The sequence below is a fragment of the Rhinoraja longicauda genome, chromosome 4 (assembly GCF_053455715.1).
Source record: "Rhinoraja longicauda isolate Sanriku21f chromosome 4, sRhiLon1.1, whole genome shotgun sequence".
Classification (NCBI taxonomy): Eukaryota; Metazoa; Chordata; class Chondrichthyes; order Rajiformes; family Arhynchobatidae; genus Rhinoraja; species Rhinoraja longicauda.
In genome coordinates, this window is record NC_135956.1 from 71,758,251 (window position 1) to 71,778,600 (window position 20,350).

At 42.7% G+C, this 20,350-nt stretch overlaps 1 protein-coding gene across 5 annotated transcripts in view; it reads left to right on the forward strand.

The window, feature by feature from the left end:
- Nucleotides 1-20,350, forward strand: part of vps13b (vacuolar protein sorting 13 homolog B) — a 752,723-nt gene that overhangs the window by 407,629 nt on the left and 324,744 nt on the right. For all 5 annotated transcript variants that reach the window (XR_013547184.1, XM_078398050.1, XM_078398047.1 and 2 more), the window contains exon 22: nt 15,711-15,835. Coding sequence is in view for 4 of the 5 variants with exons in the window: in XM_078398050.1 (XP_078254176.1) it covers nt 15,711-15,835 (125 nt within the window). In the remaining variant the exon portion in view is untranslated. The remainder of the gene's footprint in view (nt 1-15,710; nt 15,836-20,350) is intronic.

The following is a 20,350-nucleotide window of genomic DNA, read 5'->3' on the forward strand; positions in this document are numbered from 1 at the left end:
GGTGTTGGTATTGAACAATCAGAGAGAGCAGCAGAGGTTGGTACATTCACAATGTTTAAAATATATTTGTATTGCTACCTGGATGTAAACAGTCTGGAGGGATATGTGCCAAATGCAAGGACTAGTTTGGATAGACAGCCTGGTTAGCATCAATGAGTTGGGCTGAAGGGCCTGGTTCTGTCCTGTATAACTCTATAACTGTATCCTATGGCAGTGTGGGTTAGTAGGTTAAAAGATCCTTTTTACTTTAGAGATACAGCGTGGGAACTGGCCAACCAATGACCAACGATTACCCCGTTTGCTAGCACTATCTTACACACTAGGGACAATTTACAGAAGCCAATTAACTGATAAACCTGTGCATCTTTGGAGTGTGGGAGGAAAGTGTGTGGATTGTGTGTAGCACTCAGAGAAAACCCAAGTGATCACAGGGAGTATGTGCAAATTCTGTACAGACAGCACCCGTAGTCAGGATCGAACCCGTGTCTCTAGCATTGTGAAGCAGCAACTCTATTGCTGCGCTACTATGCCGCCCAAATTCTTTTGTGCCAAACAACTTTCAAAAAGCCAGACTAAATGTTTTCATCCTTTAAAAAAAATAATTGTTGATAACCTTGTTGAAGTAGTTTGGAATCACTGTTTTGCATCTGTATTGTGTTTGAGTAAATTGAAAACTTTTGTTATCACTCTGTGTGTGTGTATGTGTGTGTGTATGTATGGGGGATGGGAGGATAAGATTGGGAAGGCATTGATGTTTATTTTTGGAGGAAAATCACAACGATCAAAGGAATATTTATTTTTAAATGTTCTAAACAAAGTTGAAAACATGACAAACATCTGTATCCCAAACATAGCGTTAAGAATGTTGTATTGGAAATGGAATAATGATAAGGCAAATACTTCACAGAGCTTGTGAGAGTGATGTCTGTTTTAAAATAATACACATGATTCTCTTTCAGACTTTGGGAAAAGCTTTACATTTAAACACAAACAGTATTTCTGTAATGAGGAGCCTTAGAAAGGTTTATGCAATGGAAATAATACCCGATTCCACTTTGGGCAACCAGACAACTGTGTTGACTGACAATATAAATGACTGTGTGGGCCGTGAACGATATGCATGGGGTATACCATTTGAGGTTAATAACAAGAAGTCATTAGGAGGTCAAGATGGAAAATTCATCTATCATCAGGGATGAGAGGTGGAAAAAAGGAACATTAGGAATAAAATGCATTCTGAAACAATAATGGGTAACAAGGAAGTGTAAATCTAATGTGACAAATGCAAAATCAAAACATGTTTCTTTGCTTTAATCAGTGCCTCTGTGTTTCAAGCATCAGTTGTGTGTGATAATTTGATATCTCACACATAATTTGAAATTGAAATTTCTTGATTAGTACAGATGTCAGAGGTTATGGGGCAACGGCAGGTGAATGGAGTTGAGAGGGAAAGATAGTTCAGCCGTGATTGAATGGCAGAGTAGACTTGATGGGCCGAATGGCTTTATTCTGCTCCTGGAACTTATGAACCCCATACAGTAGAAGCTTCACTATGATGATTTTACTCCGGATTTAATTTGTAGAAATAGTCCCTTTGGCCCAACATGCCCATGCCAACCAAATTGGCTCCATCTAAGCTTGTCCACGATTGGCCTATATCCTTCTAAACTTTTCTTATCCATGTACCTGCCCATGTCTGAAATGTTGTTAGTTTAGTTTGGTTTATTATTATCATGTGTACTGAGGTACAGTGAAAAGCGTTTATTTGTGTGCTATCCAGTCAAAGAAAAACCTATACATGAATACAACCAAAGCTGTCCACAGTGCACAGATAAAGGATCAAGGGTACAACATTTAGTGCAAGATGGAATCCGAAACAGTCCGATTAAAGATAGTTCAGAGGACTCCAACGAGGTAGATGGGAGGCCTGGACCGCTCTCCAGCTGGCGAGTGGACCTTGATTGATCAAGGATGCAAACAGTGGAACTGGTAGGACAACTAGGCAGGGAGAGAGAGAGGGAATGCAAGGGTTATTTGAAATTATAGACATCAACGATCATACCGCTGGATTGTATGCTGCCCAAGCAAAATATGGGGTGCTGTTCCTCCAATTTGCACGCGACCCCACTCTGACAATGGAGGGGGCCCAGGTCAGAAAGGTCAAAATGGGAAGGGAAGTTTGAAATCGCTTGAATCAATGAATTAAAACGGAATTCGATTTTGAAGGGTCATTACTATTATGGGAAAATGTGGAGATCAGTTTCTGCACAGTGATGGGTCAACAACAATTGAAACAAGTGATTAATCAATTTGTTTTTTGAGGATGCTGGTTGAAGTATTGAGCTCTAGTGGCTAGGAGAATCAAGGGACATGGGCAGAAGGCAGGCATAGGTTACTGATTGTGGATGATCAGCCATGATCACAATGAATGGCGGTGCTGGCTCGAAGGGCTAAATGGCCTCCTCCTGCACCTATTTTCTATGTTTCTATGTTATTCACGTTGACTGAATAATGGACTCTAGCATCTGTAATGCTGCAACAAAGATGTTTGCAGTTTAATCTGGAATCCTCCACGCAGGCATCAAGCCAAGTTATAAAGAGAAGATTAGTTGGCCAGCTTATCCCCTTTCAGTGAGAGGCTGTTTTTGAGGATCCCTTTGATTTTGCTTTCTGCTATTCCATCTGTTTTCAAATAGCACAATTGTGCCTTCATCTGGAATAACAGACCTACATCCCGATCCTGATGGAAGATCATTAGGCTCAGGTTTATTATTGTCACGTGTACCAAGGTACAGTGAAAAGCCTGTTTTTTGTTTTAGTTTAGAGCATGGTACAGCATGAACAAGCACCGAGTCTACATGGACCATCGATCACCTGTTCATACCAGTTTTACGTTATCCCACTTTCTCATCCACTCCCTACACATTGGGGTAATTTTCCGCCAAACTAACCTATAAATCCGCATGCCTTTGGTAAGTGGGAGGAAACCAGAGCGCCCGGATGAAAACCACGCGGTCACAGAGAGAATGTGCAAACTCCACATAGATAGCACCCGAGGCGAGGATCAAACCCACACATCAGGTGCTGTGAGGCAGGGCCCTTCAAGTTAAAACAAAATACTGATTTAGTCATAGAGTCACACAGCGTGGAAACAGGCCCTTTGGTCCAACTTGCCCACACCTACCAATGTGTCCTATCTACACTAGTCCCACCTGCCTGCATTTGGCCCATATCCCTCTAAACCTGTCCTATCCATATATATGCCTAAATGTTTCTTAAACATTTCAATAGTACCTGCCTCAACTACCTGCTCCGGCACAAAAACAGGAGTAACTCAGCAGGACAGGCAGCATCACTGGAGAGAAGGAATGGGTGACGTTTCGGGTCGTGACCAAGAAGAATCTCGACCCGAAATGTCGCCCACTCCTTCTCTCTTGAGATGCTGCCTGTCCCGTTTAGTTGCCACCCCACCCCCCCACCCCCCCACCCCCCACCCCACCCCACCCCACCCCACCCCACCTGAAACCTATGTTCTCTGGCTCTCGATTCCCCTACTCTGGGCAAGAGACTCTGTGCATCTCCCTGTTCTATTTCTCTCATTTGTTTCTCCTTGAACAACAGTCATGTACATTGTTTTTCATCCCCACATAGGCCAGGGTAACATGCTTAATTTGACCTACATTTTTGTAAAAATGACAGATTATTTTAACTTACTCCAATCAAAGAATAGTTCTCAGATTTGGGCCCCTTTCATTGATTCATTGCCAAAACTCCTCAGAAACTGATTGCTGTCAACCTCCAATGAATGACTGAATCAAGCTAAGTACAAAATATGCTTTTGACTCATTCACAGGCCTTCTTTACGAGGGACAGGTTTGTTCCAAAAAATTTCCATCTGTCTGATGGTCTAATCATTCACACATGCCTAACCCTGTGAGGTGGATAGGATTGGCCCAATTACTAGGTAGACACATTCAGACAAAGCTGTGCTGTTAAAAAGCAGAAAGTGATAAGATTGCTAATCAGGCTTGTGGCTTAATTTGGTGATCGAGGGGATTGTGTGGTGATGCAGCCGATGGCTAAATAATTTGCTTGCCTTTGTGTTCAGTCAGATAGGCATGGTAGATGGAAGCGACTGTAGGTGGAGGTACTTAGTTTGGGCATCGAGGGAACGGTTCGAGGGTTGATCAACACAAAATGGTGGAATAACTCAGGAGGTCAGGCAGCATCTCTGGAGAAAACGGAATAGATGACATTTTGGCGTGATGAGGCGTGGGAGGGGTGGTGTGTGGTGAAAAGGGAGAACTGGTTGGGTATCTACCTTGAAGGAGACCTATTAGACATGTGGAGGGGCCAGAGGAAGGAGGCTGAGTGGTGTCCTGATCGAAGTACATACAATTATACAACTCAAAATTATGCAGGCCTGGATAGATTAAATGTGGAGAGGATGTTTCCACTAGTGGGAGAGTCGAGGGCCAGAGGCCATAGCCTCAGAATAAAAGGATGTACCTTTACAAAAGAAATGAGAAGGAATCTCTTTACTCAGAGGGTGCTGATGCTGACGAATTCATTGCCACAGATGGCCGTGAAGACCAAGTTAATGGATAATTTTAAGGTGGAGATTGACAGATTCCTGATTAGCAAGGGTGTCATTCGTTATGGGGTGAGGGCAGGTGAATGGGGTTGAGAGGGAAAGATAGATCAGCCATGATTGAACGGCGGAGCAGACTTGATGGGCCAAATGGCCTAATTCTGCTCCTCGAACTTATGAACTCAATGGTACAAACATATAATTTTACAATTTCAGGTAGCATCCCACGTCCCACATCAAGGAAAATCTCCAATGAAAATTGTCAAGCTTTGCTACAAGACAAAACAAAAGTTCTGTTCTTTATTGAAAGAAGATGTAGACATTTTGGAAAGGGGGCAGAGGTGGTTTACCAGAATGACACAAGGTGCTGGAGGAAATCAGTAGGTCAGGCAGCATCTCTGGAGGCCATGGATTGGTGACGTTTCGGGTTGGGACCAGAATGGTGCCTTGATTAGCGCGTATCAGCTACAGGGGAAGCTTGCTCAGGCTTGGATTGTTTTCTTTGGAATGCCGAAGGTTGCAGGGAGACCTGATAGAGGTATATAAAATTATGAGAGGTATAGATAGGGTAGGCTGTCAGAACCTTTTTCCCTGGAAGAAGATATCAAATACTAGAGGGCATAGTTTGTGAGAGAAGCATTGATTAATGGAGATGTGCAAAGCAAGTTTTTACACAGAGGGTGGTGAGTGCCTGGAACGTGCTGTCAGAGGAGGCAGATATGACAGTGGCATTTAATAGGCTATTGGATAGGCACATGGATATGCAGAGAATGGAGAGATATGGTTGATGTGCACGCAGATAAGAGTAGTTGTTGGCATCATGTTCAGCACAAACATTGTGGGCTGAAGGGCCTGTTCCTATACTATATTGTTTTATGTTCTATTTTCTAAGAAAGATCTTTAGATGCAGGAAATGTGAAAAAAGAAATTGAAAATAAGTATCAATGCAGGCAGCTTCGATGGAGAGAGAAGCGTTTTAGATCAGTTACCTGTCATTGGAGGTAGAAAAAAATAGTGTCCATGCATGGATAGAGGCGCAGAAAAGAAGAAAATGGTTGAAGGCAACAGGGATTAAAAATAATAGATTCACTTTAAAACAAATGGTGCTAATTGGATAAGTAAAGAAACAAAGCATAGCACGGCAGGAGGAGGTATAAAACACATCTGCAGAACCGTGGCCTGCAGCAGCTTTATGACAAACAAGAAACAGGGTCAGTGTTTACAGTCTGAAATTATTAAAATTGGTGTTGAAGCCAGTGTGTTGCTTGCATCTGGCAAGAACACTTTGTGACTGGTGGGAGAGAGAGAAGGGACCTCATTCGTAAATAATAGTAGTGAGAGCATAACATAAATGTAGGTTTGTGTGGCATGGTGGCGCGGCAATAGAGTTGCTGCATCACAGCGCCAGAGACCCAGATTTGATCCTGACCTCGGGTGTCGTTTGTGCGGAGTTCACACGTTGTTCCCGTGACTGCACGGGCTTCTTCCGACTGCTCCGGTTTCCTCTCGCATCCCAAAGACGTACAGGTTTGTAGGTTGTGTAGACAGGAACAGTAGTTGCTGGTATCTACTGAGGACAGACACAAAGCTCTGGAGTAACTTAGCGGGTCAGGCAGCATCTCTGGAGAAAAAGGATGGGTGACTTTTCGGGTCGGGATCCTACCTCTAGCTGAAAGTGGGGAGATTGCTGGAGGCGAGAAAAGACTTAATATTATCTTAACAATGTATTAAAATCATTAATATATTATCGAAAAGACCAGTAGTTATGTTACTGACCCTATCCTTGAGTGCCATTAGCTGATAGCCATCAGCTGCTAATCATTTGAAAGTGACCTAAACCAGTCTGTGAAATGCAGCTTTGGTTTTAATGGCTTGAAATAAGAGGTTTGCAGTAAAGAGATGCTGGCCTTTCATCACTAACTGGGGCTGAAGTTAAACACACATTATCTGTATGCAAGACTTCCCTTTGCCAGATGGAAAGGCCCTAGTGAAATGAGTTTGGGCTGCCTTAGCTCATTACTCCATTACCTGACCTACAACAGAAAATTGCCTGAAATTAACTGCAGATTGACAATCAACATGAGAGGCCAGAAAGACAGCTGATCGGAAATGGAGACAGTCTTGCCGGTGCAGTCATAATGCCTTTCTGCATTTTGATTTTGGGCATGTTGTTAGAATTATATTTTGCATGTAGTTGAACTGTGCCAAGTTGATGACAAAAAATGGTGGATGAACTCACCGGGTCAGGCAGCATCTCTGGAGAAAAAGGATGGGCGACATTTCAGATCGGCACCCTTCTTCAGACCGATCAGAAACGTCACCCATCCATTTTCTGCAGAGTTGCTGCCTGACTCGCTGAGTTACTCCAGCATTTTGTGTTTATCTTTGGAATAAACCAACATCTACAGTTCTTTCTCTCAGTCACTGACAGTCCCAGAAAGGACAGTCTGAAGAAGGGTCTCGACCCAAAACCGTCACCTGTTCATTTTCTCCAGAGATGCTGCCTGAGTCAATGTGTCTATCTGAAGTTATTTGTTACTCTAACTTGAAGTTTGCTTGATATTGACATTGGGCTTATCAAAGCAGAAGTCCTGTTCTCAGTGCTAGTATTTTACATTTGCTGATGCCAAATTTTATATTTAAGAGGTTAAATGAAGCAAATTATCGGCGATTTATTATTATTTTTTGCAGAGGATGTGATTGGTTGACTAATCAAAAGTGTCGTTTTTTTTTTCAAATATTCATTTTTAGGATGTGGGTGTCACTGACAAAGACAGCAGCTTTCCTGACAGGAACTGGTACCTTTAGGAAAGTGGAGATGAGCTGACATCTCGAGCCACTGCAAGGACGATGTTACCACAATGCCTCAATTTGGAGAGTTCCAGTGTCTATGACCACAGCTCTCTTAGTTTTAGTCTTTAATTTGGAGATACGGCAGGGAAACATGTCCTTCGACCCAACGAGTCTGCGCCGACCAACGATCACTTGTACACTAATTCTATGTTATCCCAGTTTTGCATCCTACGTACTAGAGGCAATTTACCGATGCCAATTATTCTACAACCCTGCACGTCTTTGGAATGTGGGAGGAAACCGGAGCTCCCGGAGAAAGCCCACACGGTCACAGGGAGACCATACAAGCTCCATTCAGACAGCTCCCATAGTCACGATCGAACCCGGGTCTCTGGCGCTGTAAGGCAGCAAATCTACTGCTGTGCCACTGTGCATCCTCCGTACTCGAGGCAATTTACCGATGCCAATTAATCTACAAATCTGCACGTCTTTGGAATGTGGGAGGAAACCGGAGCTCCGGGAGAAAGCCTACACGGTCACAGGGAGACCATACAAGCTCCATTCAGAATGCTCCCATAGTCACGATCGAACCCGGGTCTCTGGCGCTGTAAGGCAGCAAATCTACTGCTGTGCCACTGTGCCGCCCTATCTGTCATAATAGATGAAATAGGATTGACACACTGCTATTATATGACTGACCCATACAACAAAGTTGAGTGCGAGGAAAGGTCCTGACCCGAAACGTCACCTATTCATGTTCCCCATAGATGCTGTCTGATGAGCTGGGTTACTCCAGCACTTTGTGTCTTTCTTTGGTAAACCAGCATCTGCCGTTTCTTGTTATTACAACAAAATGGGCTGGTTGTTGGTGGCAGTTACGGCTGATATCACAAAAACATTAGAACTACACAATAATAAACTAGTGGGAGAATTAAGTTCCAAAGTAAAAGAAAATGTTGACAAGAAGAGGTTCACTGTTTGGAATGAATGCATATCTTTGTGAAAATAAATAGCAGCATTCTGATAAAAGTAATCAGAAGAAAGGTTAGTTGGTGTTTTAGTCCAATATAAGGAGTTTCAAGTAATATCAAGAGTCAGGATTGTTGGTAACGACAATGTTCGGAAATGGCAAAGGATGCTTTGAAGTTTGTATCAATGCAGAACTAATATTTCTCAAATGTACTTGATTATAAATCAAAATAAGTTATTTTCCATTCTTGGGAGATTGGCAAGATGAAGTGGATTGTTGTGTGCAGTTTTGGGCACCAAAGCTTAAAACGTATATTTATGCATTGTAACATTTACAAGAGAGTGACTTATGTTGAGTTACAAGGAATTGTTTGCACTGTACATGATCTTGATGATAGGAAAATGAAAGACAACATGCTCTACAAAACTTGGTTGCATAAAAAGGTATATGGATAATAATACACAAATGCATTTTTGTGAAGGAACCATTGCAGCCATATGTCAGGAATCTTTCTATTTAATAATACAGTGAACCCTTGTTGTGTCCGTTATTGCCATCTGTCCACAATAACCGAGGAAGGAATTTGCTCCAACCACCTAGCCGCCACTCAGTGAAGCAACGAATTGTTTTCAAATACAAAGCTCTTTTTAGCAGCTAAAAATGTTTTTTTGTTACTGCGACCTAAAAATACTGAAGGCTATTTGTTACATTGTTTAATCGAGTTAAATGTCGATCATAGTGATTGCTTGTCATTTTTAATGCCTTGTCAATTTCAATAGCCTCCGAAGTGCAACAAGCAGCTGTTCATTAAGAGACAGTGCGCTATAACCTTGAGCGCGACATGGTGGCGCAGCGGTAGATTTGCTGCCTCAGAGCACCAGAGACCCAGGTTCGATCCTCACTACGGGTGCTGACTGTACGGAGTTTGTATGTTCTCCCTGTGACCGCGTAGAGTTTCTCTGGGTGCTCCGATTTCCTCCCGCACTCCAAAGATGTACAAGTTTGTAGGTTAATTTGCTTTGGTAAAAATTGTAAAAAAGTGTTAGTGTACGGAACTCGTTGGTCGGCATGGACTCAGTGGGCCGAATGGCCTGTTTCCACAGTGTAGCTCTAAACTAAAAACTAAACTGAAATACCTTATATAGAGGTCTGTAATAACAAAGGTTTACTGTGGTTCCAATATGTATGGCAGAGCACTCAATTTAGATATTATTTACTTACCTTTACTGTTTGGATCCGAGGTAACTTGTTATGAGTGAAGAGTATCATTGTAATTGCAATGAGACCAGCTCTCCCAGTGCAGCTCCTTTTGTTCAACCATCTTTTGGTGCAGGTCTTTACGAGTTCAATTCTGCGACTGAATGTGAAACAGACTGTCGTTTTGGATTACAGATCGGGAGTTACTGGCATTAGTTTGTCACTTTTATTTGTTCCTGTTAACATTTTCAACAAAGGTTTGGATGAACTAAGACAAAGAAAAAAAAAAGATTGAAAAAATGAATTCAATTTGCAGACATGATGGCAGATTTATTAGGGCGCTACACCTGGGCATGTTAAGTTGCCGGGGCATGCAAGATCAGATGGGTCTGAAGAGGAATTCACATGATGTAGGAACTTGGAGTCACCCTTTTGTCTGATTAATTTTCCTATACGTACTCTACCTTGGCATGATGCGTGGCCAGGAAGAAATGCCTCACCAAGATGAAGTGATTTTTGTGAGCACCAGCTTTATGATTGTGGGAGAGTAAATAGTTTGCAATTTCCCCCCACTTCAAGATCACTTCATCCTGCCATTAAAGAACGTTGAACTCACGTTGAAACCAGCCTAGTATTTCACTGCATTTATGTACATTTCTCCCTCCAATTCTGTGCAATGAAGTTTAGATCTAATAGCTGCAAATTTATGGTCGTGTTGAACACAAGAAATACTATCACGTGGAGACACAAGGATCTGCAGATGCTGGTTTTCAAAGAAAGACCCAAAAATACAACATCTCCATGTTATCCAGAGATGTTTGGAAGATGAGACGATGTTTCTTGAGCTTATGCTGGACTTCACTGGTGCAGTGTAAGAGATCAAAGAAGCCTGACTTGCAGCGTATTTAAAGATCGACACAAAGTGTTGAAGTAACCCAAAGGATCAGGCAGCATCTCTGGAGAAAAAGGATGGTTGATGTTTCGGGTCAGGACCTTTCTTCAGGTCTTATGATCTGCCTTTTCCTCTCAACCCCATTCTCCTGCCTTTTCTCCATAATTCTTGACACCCTTGCTAATCAAGAACCTGTCAATCTCCATCTTAAAAATACCCAATGATGGCTTCCACAGCCATCTGTGGCAATGAATACCAATGAAATTCCTCCTCATCTCCTTTCTAAAGGCACGTCCTTTTATTCTGAGGCTATGCCCTCAAGTCGTAGACCCTCCCACTAGTGGAAACATCCTCTCCGCATCCACTGTATCCATGCCTTTCACTATTCTGTAGGTTTCAGTGAGGTCCCACCTCATCCTTCCAAACTTAAGTGACTACAGGCCCAGTGCCGTCAAACGGCACTTATATGCTGATGTTTGTGGTGACATGAAGTCCGGCCTTGGGGTGAGAAGACTGTTAAAAGGGCACGTGGGATGCTTCATTTTAAGCAGTGACATAGAGTACAAAAGCAAGAAAGTTTTGCCAAAATGATTCTTAAAACCTTGGTTCACCCCAGACGGAATATTGTGGCCAGCTCAAGACACCCTGCTTTCAAAAGTAGGTTCAAGGGGCTGCGAGAGGATGCAGCGGTGGTTTATCGGAAGGGTTGAAGGTTTCTGATACGTGGCAAAACTGGAGAGACCGGCATTGTTCTCTTCAGCGTAGAGAAGGGTTAAGTGGAGATTTCATGAATGGTTTTGATAGAGTAAATATTTTCAGTGCCAGAAGGTTTGGTAACCAGAGGACATAGATTTAAGGTAATTGGCAAAGGAACTATAGGCGACATGAGGAAAAAATAATCATGTGGTGAGCTATTATAATCTGGAATGTGCTGCTTGAAAGGATGGTGAGAGCAGATTCAATTCTGAACCCTGTTTATAGGCCATAAGTTCAAAATTACATCCATTAAGCACTGGTCTCTTGTTTCTGTTGTATAATCAAAGTTCCATTCCTAACTCCCTCGTTCTTCCAGTTCATCATGCAACAGCTTTTAAAACAATTTTCAAAAATTCATATGTGCAACAAATAGAACATTTCCATTGTCAGTGTATTTCTTAAAAGAAAATATATGGCTGTTTTCAGTGTGCAAATAAGAATGAGGCATGGTAACATCGAGATTAGATTACTAATTGGACCGTACCGAGGGGCATTCGGTAAAGTAGCTGCCTCACAGCTCCAGAGACCCAGGGTCGATCCTAAACTTGAGTATTATCTGTGTGGATTTTACACATTCTCCTTTTGAACACGTGGGTTTCCTCCCACATTCCAAGGACATGCGGATTGTAGGATAATTGGCCTCTGTAAATTGCCCCGAGTGGGCAGGGAGCGGATGAGAAAGTGGGATAATATAGAACTGGTGTGAATGGTGTGACAATAGACAATAGGTGCAGGAGGAGGCCATTCGGCCCTTCGAGCCAGCACCTCCATTCAATGTGATGTACTCCAAAGACGTACAGGTATGTAGGTTAATTGACTGGGTAAAATGTAAAAATTGTCCCTAGTGTGTGTAGGATAGTGTTAATAGTGTTAGTGTGCGGGGATCACTGGGCGGCGCGGACTTGGTGGGCCGAAAAGGCCTGTTTCCGCGCTGTATCTGAAATATGAAAAATAAATATGAAATATGATCATGGCTGATCATTCTCAATCAGTACCCTGTTCCTGCCTTCTCCCCATACCCCCTGACTCCGCTATCCTTAAGAGCTCTATCCAGCTCTCTCTTGAATGCATTCAGAGAATTGGCCTCCACTGCCTTCTGAGGCAGAGAATTCCACAGATTCACAACTCTCTGACTGAAAACGTTTTTCCTCATCTCAGTTCTAAATGACCTACCCCTCATTCTTAAACTGTGGCCCCTTGTTCTGGACTCCCCCAACATTGGGAACATGTTTCCTGCCTCTAACGTGTCCAACCCCTTAATAATCTTATACGTTTCGATAAGATCTCCTCTCATCCACTGTGGACTCAGTGTGCCGAAGGGCCTGTTTTCATGCTATATCTCTAAAGTAAGAGTTCTAAACTAAGGGTTCTCAATTATTGATCTATTGACACAGATTTGAATCTATCCATAGCAACTGGAGGATTTAAAATCAGACGAATAAATAAATGTTTAATAATAATTTAATAAATAAATGAAAAATAGGACTTTAAAAAAATAAGATGACCTCAGTAATATATCATGAATCAATAAGATCATTGTAAATAAAACTGTCAGGTTAACTAATGTCCTCCAGGCCAGGAACTCAGTCTGAAGAAAGGTCCCAAAACATCACCTACCCATGTTCTCCAGGAATGCTATCTGACCTAGACACAAAAACCTGGAGTAACACAGCAGGTCAGACAGCATCTCTGGTGAAATGGAATGTGACGTTTCAGGTCGAGACCCTTCTTCAGACCCGAAACGTCACCTATTCCTTTTCTCGAGAGATGATGCTGTCTGACCCGCTGCGATACTCCAACTTTTTGTGTCTATCTTTGGTTTAATCCAGTATCTGCAGTTCCTTCCGACACACATGCTACCTAACCTGCTGAGTTACTCTCGCACTTTCTGTCTTTTTTTTTAACCAGCTTCTGTAGTTCTTTGTTTCCACTGGAAATCAGTTCTGTGTATCTGTTCCGTTTTATATATGGCTCCAATCACAACACTCAGTTTGACTCTTAATTGCCTGCTCAGATCAGGAGCTAGAAGAAATGGTTATTAAATGTTGACAGTGCCACTGACTTTCTCGTGCCACAAACGAATAAAAGTGAAATTAAAAGGTACCGATCACACCAACAACTGCAGGTGAATAGTTAACTTGAATGCCCAGAATTTATTATTTTATGTGCAGTTGCTCTTTGCATCAAAGCTTGGAACTGAGCCTTGGGCTACAAATCCAAGAAAGACAGAGGTAGCCAATTCACCGTGACCTAATTGAACAGGAGAACTGGATCATGGAGCAGAACGACCTACTTCTGTTCTTATGTTCCTGTTGGCACGCTGTCCTTTAAAGGCATCGACGTTCAGGAAGCGGATGACAGAGACAGTTAATGGTGGTGAATGGTTAGTCAGTTGAGACTGATCTGAGCGCAACCAAGATCTCCTGGAGTTTGATTGCTTGAGTAATTTGGATGAGAATATGCAGAATTACTCACAGGCTTATCTGCTCTGTTAATTCAAATCAACTTCTTCCACAGCCTCTCCTCTCATGGTGCAGAATTTCTGAAGGGTCTGTGTGTGCCCTTTGGTCCTTTTCCATTGTTTTCTGTGGAGTTTATTTTTTGGTGACCGTGTGAGAAATTTCAATTAATCTAATAGGGGAAATGAGGATCAGTTTGAATAGCCAAATCAAGCCAAGTGGGTTATTTTCCAATTCTGTCGAAGAGAACTGAAAATTGTATTCCTAATTCGCAATGAATACCAGACCGAGTCACAAATTTAAAAGAACATTTTCACCTCGGAGGTTCAATGCTGTTGTTCCATGAAGTTCCCCTTCTTGAGCTTGAGATGGCTGATCCACACTGAGCATTTTTATTCAGTGCAATCATAAAGGAAGTCCATCAACACCCTACTTCCTTAGAAGATTGAGGAGAATATCAAGAAATACTTCACCTGTATCTATCCATCACTGTCCCTCCCTCAACTGATTTTTCAGCTTTCTTCCCCACTCTACAGTTAGTCTGAAGAAGGGTCCCCACCTGAAACGTCGTCCATTCATTCCCTCCTCAGATGCTATCTGAACCGCTGGGTTACTCCAGCATTCAATTTTCTTTCTTTTGCAAACTACCGCAAGTAACAGAAATAGCACTTTTCTGCAGTTTTGTCTGTTTTCCATGCATGGCATCCATGATTTCTTCTGAATTTGGGGATTTATTCTTAAGCTCTCAACTAAGTTTGCTTGACGTGATAAACTAAACATTGCATTTACTCCTCAAATTCTCAAATTTTAATTTTAAGAAGCTATTCATTCTCGAAATATTTGTGAAATTTGTGGATCATAACATGGTCGACACATTAGCATTAACAGCATGTTACAAACCTGCTGAGAGCCAAGATAATCATGTTAAAACCTGTTTTGAATCCATGCTGTGAATTTATTCATAGTGAGCATTCTTGTTCATTTCTGAGGAGGTGCTTCACGGTGAGAGAAGATTAGACCTGAGCAGAGGTTTTTCTGCTCCTTAGTGAATGAAAAAGGTCCTTTAGCAATTTTGCAAAGATTCTACTCAGTGACTTGGCAATACCTGTTATTTAATCAATATACTTGCAAAATATTTAGTTTAGTTTAGTTTATAGATACAGCATGGAAATAGGCCCTTCACCCACCGAGTCCACGCCGACCAGCAATCACCGTGTACTTACACTATCCTACACACACTGGGGCCAATTTATAATTATACCAAGCCAATTAACTTGCGTCTTTACGTATATTAACCTGTACGTCTTTGGAGTGTGGGAGGAATCCGGAGATCCCAGAGAAAACCAACGCAGGTCATAGGGAGAACGTACAAACTCCGTACAGACAGCACCCTTAGTCAGGATCAAACCCGGGTTTCTGGTGCTGTGAGGCAGCAACTCTACCACTGTGCCACCGTGCTGCCCACATATTGTCCGGTTAATGTCATTTTGTTTTTTCTCAGAGTTGCTATACTCATATTAGCTGCCAAATTTTCTACACGCAGCAATGATTATAGACAATAGACAATAGACAATAGGTGCAGGAGGAGGCCATTCGGCCCTTCGAGCCAGCACCGCCATTCAATGTGATCATGGCTGATCATTCTCAATCAGTACCCCGTTCCTGCCTTCTCTCCATACCCCCATAATTATCCTTGAACTTCATTTCTTGTATAGACACAATGTGCTGGAGTAACTCAGCAGGTCAGGCAGCATCTCTGGAGAAAAAGATCCTTTTTCTCCAGAGATGCTCCCTGTCCTGAGCTCCAGCACTTTGTGTCTTTCTTTGGTATAAACCAGCATCTGCAGTTCTTTGTTTCTTCCTTTCCTGTAAACTATTTTGGGGTGTATTGAAAGGCATTTGAAGGGCAATGTTTAAATGCAAGTGTTTCTCATTAGAATTAAGAATTTTAGCAGTGGAATTTACATGAACGACAGTGTACTTGAAGTGCATAATCCTTCCGACAATTGCTTTTTGTTACTGATTGCAATTCTCTTTTAATTTTTGCCCAAGAATCTCGACCGCTCTCTGTACCGATCAAGCTAATGCAAAGCAGTGAAGAATGGAGCAGTTCAGAGGAACGAATGAAAGCGTTTATTGGATTAGTGTGGGATGCTGTCAAACGTCTAACATTGCAGGTGCGTGGTGCCAAGCCAAACTACGGACGGATGTGCTGTTTATTTCTTTAATAAATAATTGAAGTGGTTTCTTTCAGCAAGATTTCATCCAGAGCTCTACTACCCTTGTCCCAAGTCCATCATGAATGAATTCTGCGTCATTCGCAGGCTTTCTGACCTCATCAGGTCCAGGTCAATCATTCCCTTCATTTAAAAATTCTCAGCTTTATATTCAGTTCCCATCCTTGCTTCTCTATCTTAATTTATCCTATTAGCTCGATATAACACTGGAAGGTTTATACTGTATATATGATCAGTTGAGCCTGTTGATCAGATAAAGTGTAGCATCATTTAACCTTTGACTATCCTTGTTCATTCCCTGTCTCCATGGCAGGTTGAGAGGTTGCCACAAGAGGTTGCTGTACCAATGGGAACCTGCTTCCCTGTGGACAATCCCTGTGGTCACGGAGTTACAGAGCTATACAGCATGGTAACATATCCTTCAGACTAATTTGTCTATACCGGCCAAGATGTCTATCTGAGATAGACACAAAGTGCCTCAGTACTCCAAGTAGCCCAGGAGGTCATGCAGCATCTCTGGAAAAAAAGGATGGATGTTATATCGGGTTGGAGCCATTCTTCAGACAAGAAGGAAGAATTTACAAGTTGACAAGTTATAGGAGTAGAATTAGGCCATTCGACCCATCGAATCTACTCCGCCATTTAATCATGGCTGATCTCTGCCTCCTAATCCCATTTTCCCGCCTCCTCCCCATAACCCATGACACCCGTTGTTCCCCGTTGCCTACATAAATTACCATGAATTACCATTACTTTGCCTGGATTATTCTTCCCCTTTGTCTACATAAATTACCATGAATTACCATTACTTTGCCTGGAGTATTCTTCTCTTTGCCTACATAAATTACCATGAATTACCAATACTTTACCTGGATTATTCTTCCCCTTTGCCTACATTTGACCCACATCCCTCAAAATCATTTTCTACCCATGAACAAGCCCAAATATATTTTAAAAAGTTGTCATTGTACCCATTTCTAATGCTCCCACTGGTAGCTTGTTCCATATACCCACCATCCGCTGTGTGAAAAAGTTGCCCCCTCAGCTCTTTTTTAAATCTTTCCCCTCTCACCTTAAGTATACACCCTCCAGATCTTAATTCCCCAATCCTGGGAAATCCTTTTTTAAGAGATATTTTGTGGAAACAGGCCATTCAGCCTCCCAAGTCTGCGCCGATCTGCGATCCCCTTGCACTAACACTATCTTACGCATACAAGGGATAATTTACAATTTTTACCAAAGCCAATTAACCTATAAACCTGTGCGCCTTTGGAGTGTGGGAGGAAACCGCAGAACTTTGAGAAAACCCACGCGGGCACGGGGAGAACGTACAAGCTCCCTACAGACGGTGTGTGTAAGAAAGAACTGCAGATGCTGGTTTAAATCGAAGGTAGACACAAAATGCTGGAGTCACTCAGCGGGACAGGCAGCATCTCTGGAGAGAAGGAATGGGTGATATTTCGGATCTGAAGAAGGGTCTCAACCCGAAACGTCACCCATTCCTTCTCTCCAGAGAGGCTGCCTGTCCCGCTTAGCTACTCCAACATTTTGTGTCCACCTCCCTATAGACAGCATCCATAATCAGGATCGAACCCGGGTCTCTGACGCTGTAAGGCAGCAACTCTACCGCTGTGCCACCGTGCTGCCTATCTGTTCTCCTCAAGTTTTTATAGACTTAAGATCACCCCTCAGTTTACTACGTTCCAAGTAGCAAAGTTCTAACCTGCCCAACCTCTCCCTGTAACTCAGTCCCTCGAGTCCTTGCAACATCTCCATAAATGTCAGTCCTGATACAGCATTTCGACCCGAATTATTGACAGCTCCTTTCCCCTACAGATGCTGCCTGACCTGCTGAATTCCTCCAGCAGCTTATGTGTGAGTTGGCCGTTGTGTTTCTTCCCATAGTGAATAAAATGTATTTAGTTTGCTCTAAATTGCTTTGAGGTGGCAGACCTTCAGAAGGCACATTATAAATCCAACTCTCTCTGCAGTATGTCCTATATGAACTTTGTCGCCATGTAGCTTGGAAGTGATGCTTTTAGAACCGTTAGCTCATTGATGATTGGTTGTAAATCAGAATACAGAGTCTGGTGGTATTGGCAATTTACGATGAATGCAAATTAATAAAAACATGAGATAAACTTCATATATAAACCATACACAAACCTCATCCATTCAATCTCCACTGCTTGGGTGCTTAAATAATAAATTGAATGAATAGTGGGAACTAAATCCATTTCTCTGTTTTCTTTTCCACCTGAAGGATGGTAATAGTAATGGATGATGAAAAGTTGAAATTGGTAACTTAAGCTGGCCAAATTTTACCAAAAGAATGATTTCTCATTAGTATAACTTCCGATGACATGCATTTTAAATTATTTGGAGTTCTCTACATATCTGGAAGGTTGTTGTCAAGATTTCCATTCATTCAGAGCTGCCATTTATCCACCCCTTTCCACTTTCCGCAGAGACTGTTCCCTCCGCGACTCCCTGGTCAACTTGTACCTTCCCACCCAAACCATCCCCTCCCCAGGTACTTTCCCCTGTAACCGCAGGAGATGCAGCACCTGTCCCTATACCTCCCCCCTCAACTCTGTCTAAGGACCCCGTCAATCTTTTCAGGTGAGGCAGATGTTCACTTGCACCTCCTCCAACCTCATCTACTGTATCCGCTGTTCCAGGTGTGGACTCCTGTTTGTCGGCGAGTCCAGGCACAGGCTTGGCGATCGTTTCACTGAACACCTCCGCTCAGTCTGCCGAAACCTATCTGATATCCCGGATGCTCAACACTTTAACTTCCCCTCTCATTCACACACTGACCTTTCTGTCCTGGGCCTCCTCCATTGTCAGAGTGAAGCCCAGCACAAATTTGAGGAACAGCACCTCTTATTTCACTTGGATAGCTTACACCTCAGCGATATGAACATTGACTTCTCGAACTTCAAATAGCCCTTGCTTTCCCTCTTTCTGCATCCCCTCCCCCTTCCCAGTTCTTCAACTAGTCTTACTGTCTCCGACTCCATTCTATCTCTGTACCGCCCACTCCCCTGACATCAGTCTGAAGAAGGGTCTCGACCCATTACGTCACCTATTCGTTCTCTCCCAAGATGTTGCCTGCCCCACTGAGTTACTCCAGCATTTTGTGAATATCTTCGATTTAAACCAGCATCTGCAGTTCTTTCCAACACATTTATTAACACATTTTTGTTTTAAAAACGTATTCAGTCTTTGGGAGTTTAATGGAGAAGCATTAAATTCACATTGGGATGCATGTGCTATTACATATAACAACTACAGCATGGAAACAGGCCTGTCCGGCCCTACCAGTCCACGCCGACCATTCTCCCTGACCTAGTCTCATCTACCTGCACTCAGACCATAACCCTCCAATCCCCTCCTATCCATATACCTATCCAATTTACTCTTAAATAATAAAATCGAGCCAGCCTCCACCACTTCCACCGGAAGCCCATTCCATACAGCCACAACCCTCTGAGTAAAGAAGTTCCCCCTCATGTTACCCCTAAACCTTTGTCCCTCAATTCTGAAGCTATGTCCCCTTGTTGGAATCTTCCCCACTCTCAAAGGGAAAAGCCTACCCACGTCAACTCTGTCCGTCCCTCTCATAATTTTAAAAACCTCTATCAAGTCCCCCCTCAACCTTCTACGCTCCAAAGAATAAAGACCCAACCTGTTCAACCTCTCTCTGTAGCCTAAGTGCTGAAACCCAGGCAACATTCTAGTAAATCTCCTCTGTTCCCTCTCCATTTTGTCGACATCCTTCCTGTAATTTGGCGACCAGAACTGCACACCATACTCCAGATTCGGCCTCACCAATGCCCTGTACAATTTCAACATTACATCCCAACTTCTATACTCGATGCTCTGATTTATAAAGGCAAGCATACCAAACGCCTTCTTCACCACCCTATCCACATGAGATTCCACCTTCAGGGAACAATGCACAGTTATTCCCAGATCCCTCTGTTCCACTGCATTCCTCAATTCCCTACCATTTACCCTGTACGTCCTATTTTGATTTGTCCTACCAAAATGCAGCACCTCACACTTATCAGCATTAAACTCCATCTGCCATCTTTCAGCCCACCCTTCCAAAAGGCCCAAGTCTCTCTGTAGACTTTGAAAATCTACCTCACTATCAACTACTCCACCTATCTTAGTATCATCTGCATATTTACTAATCCAATTTGCCACACCATCATCCAGATCATTAATGTAAATGACAAACAACAGTGGACCCAACACAGATCCTTGGGGCACTCCACTAGACACTGGCCTCCAACCTGACATACAATTGTCAACCGTTACCCTCTGGTATCTCCCATTCAGCCATTGTTGAATCCATCTTGCAACCTCACTATTAATACCCAACGATTTAACCTTCTTAATCAACCTTCCATGTGGAACCTTGTCAAATGCCTTACTGAAGTCCAT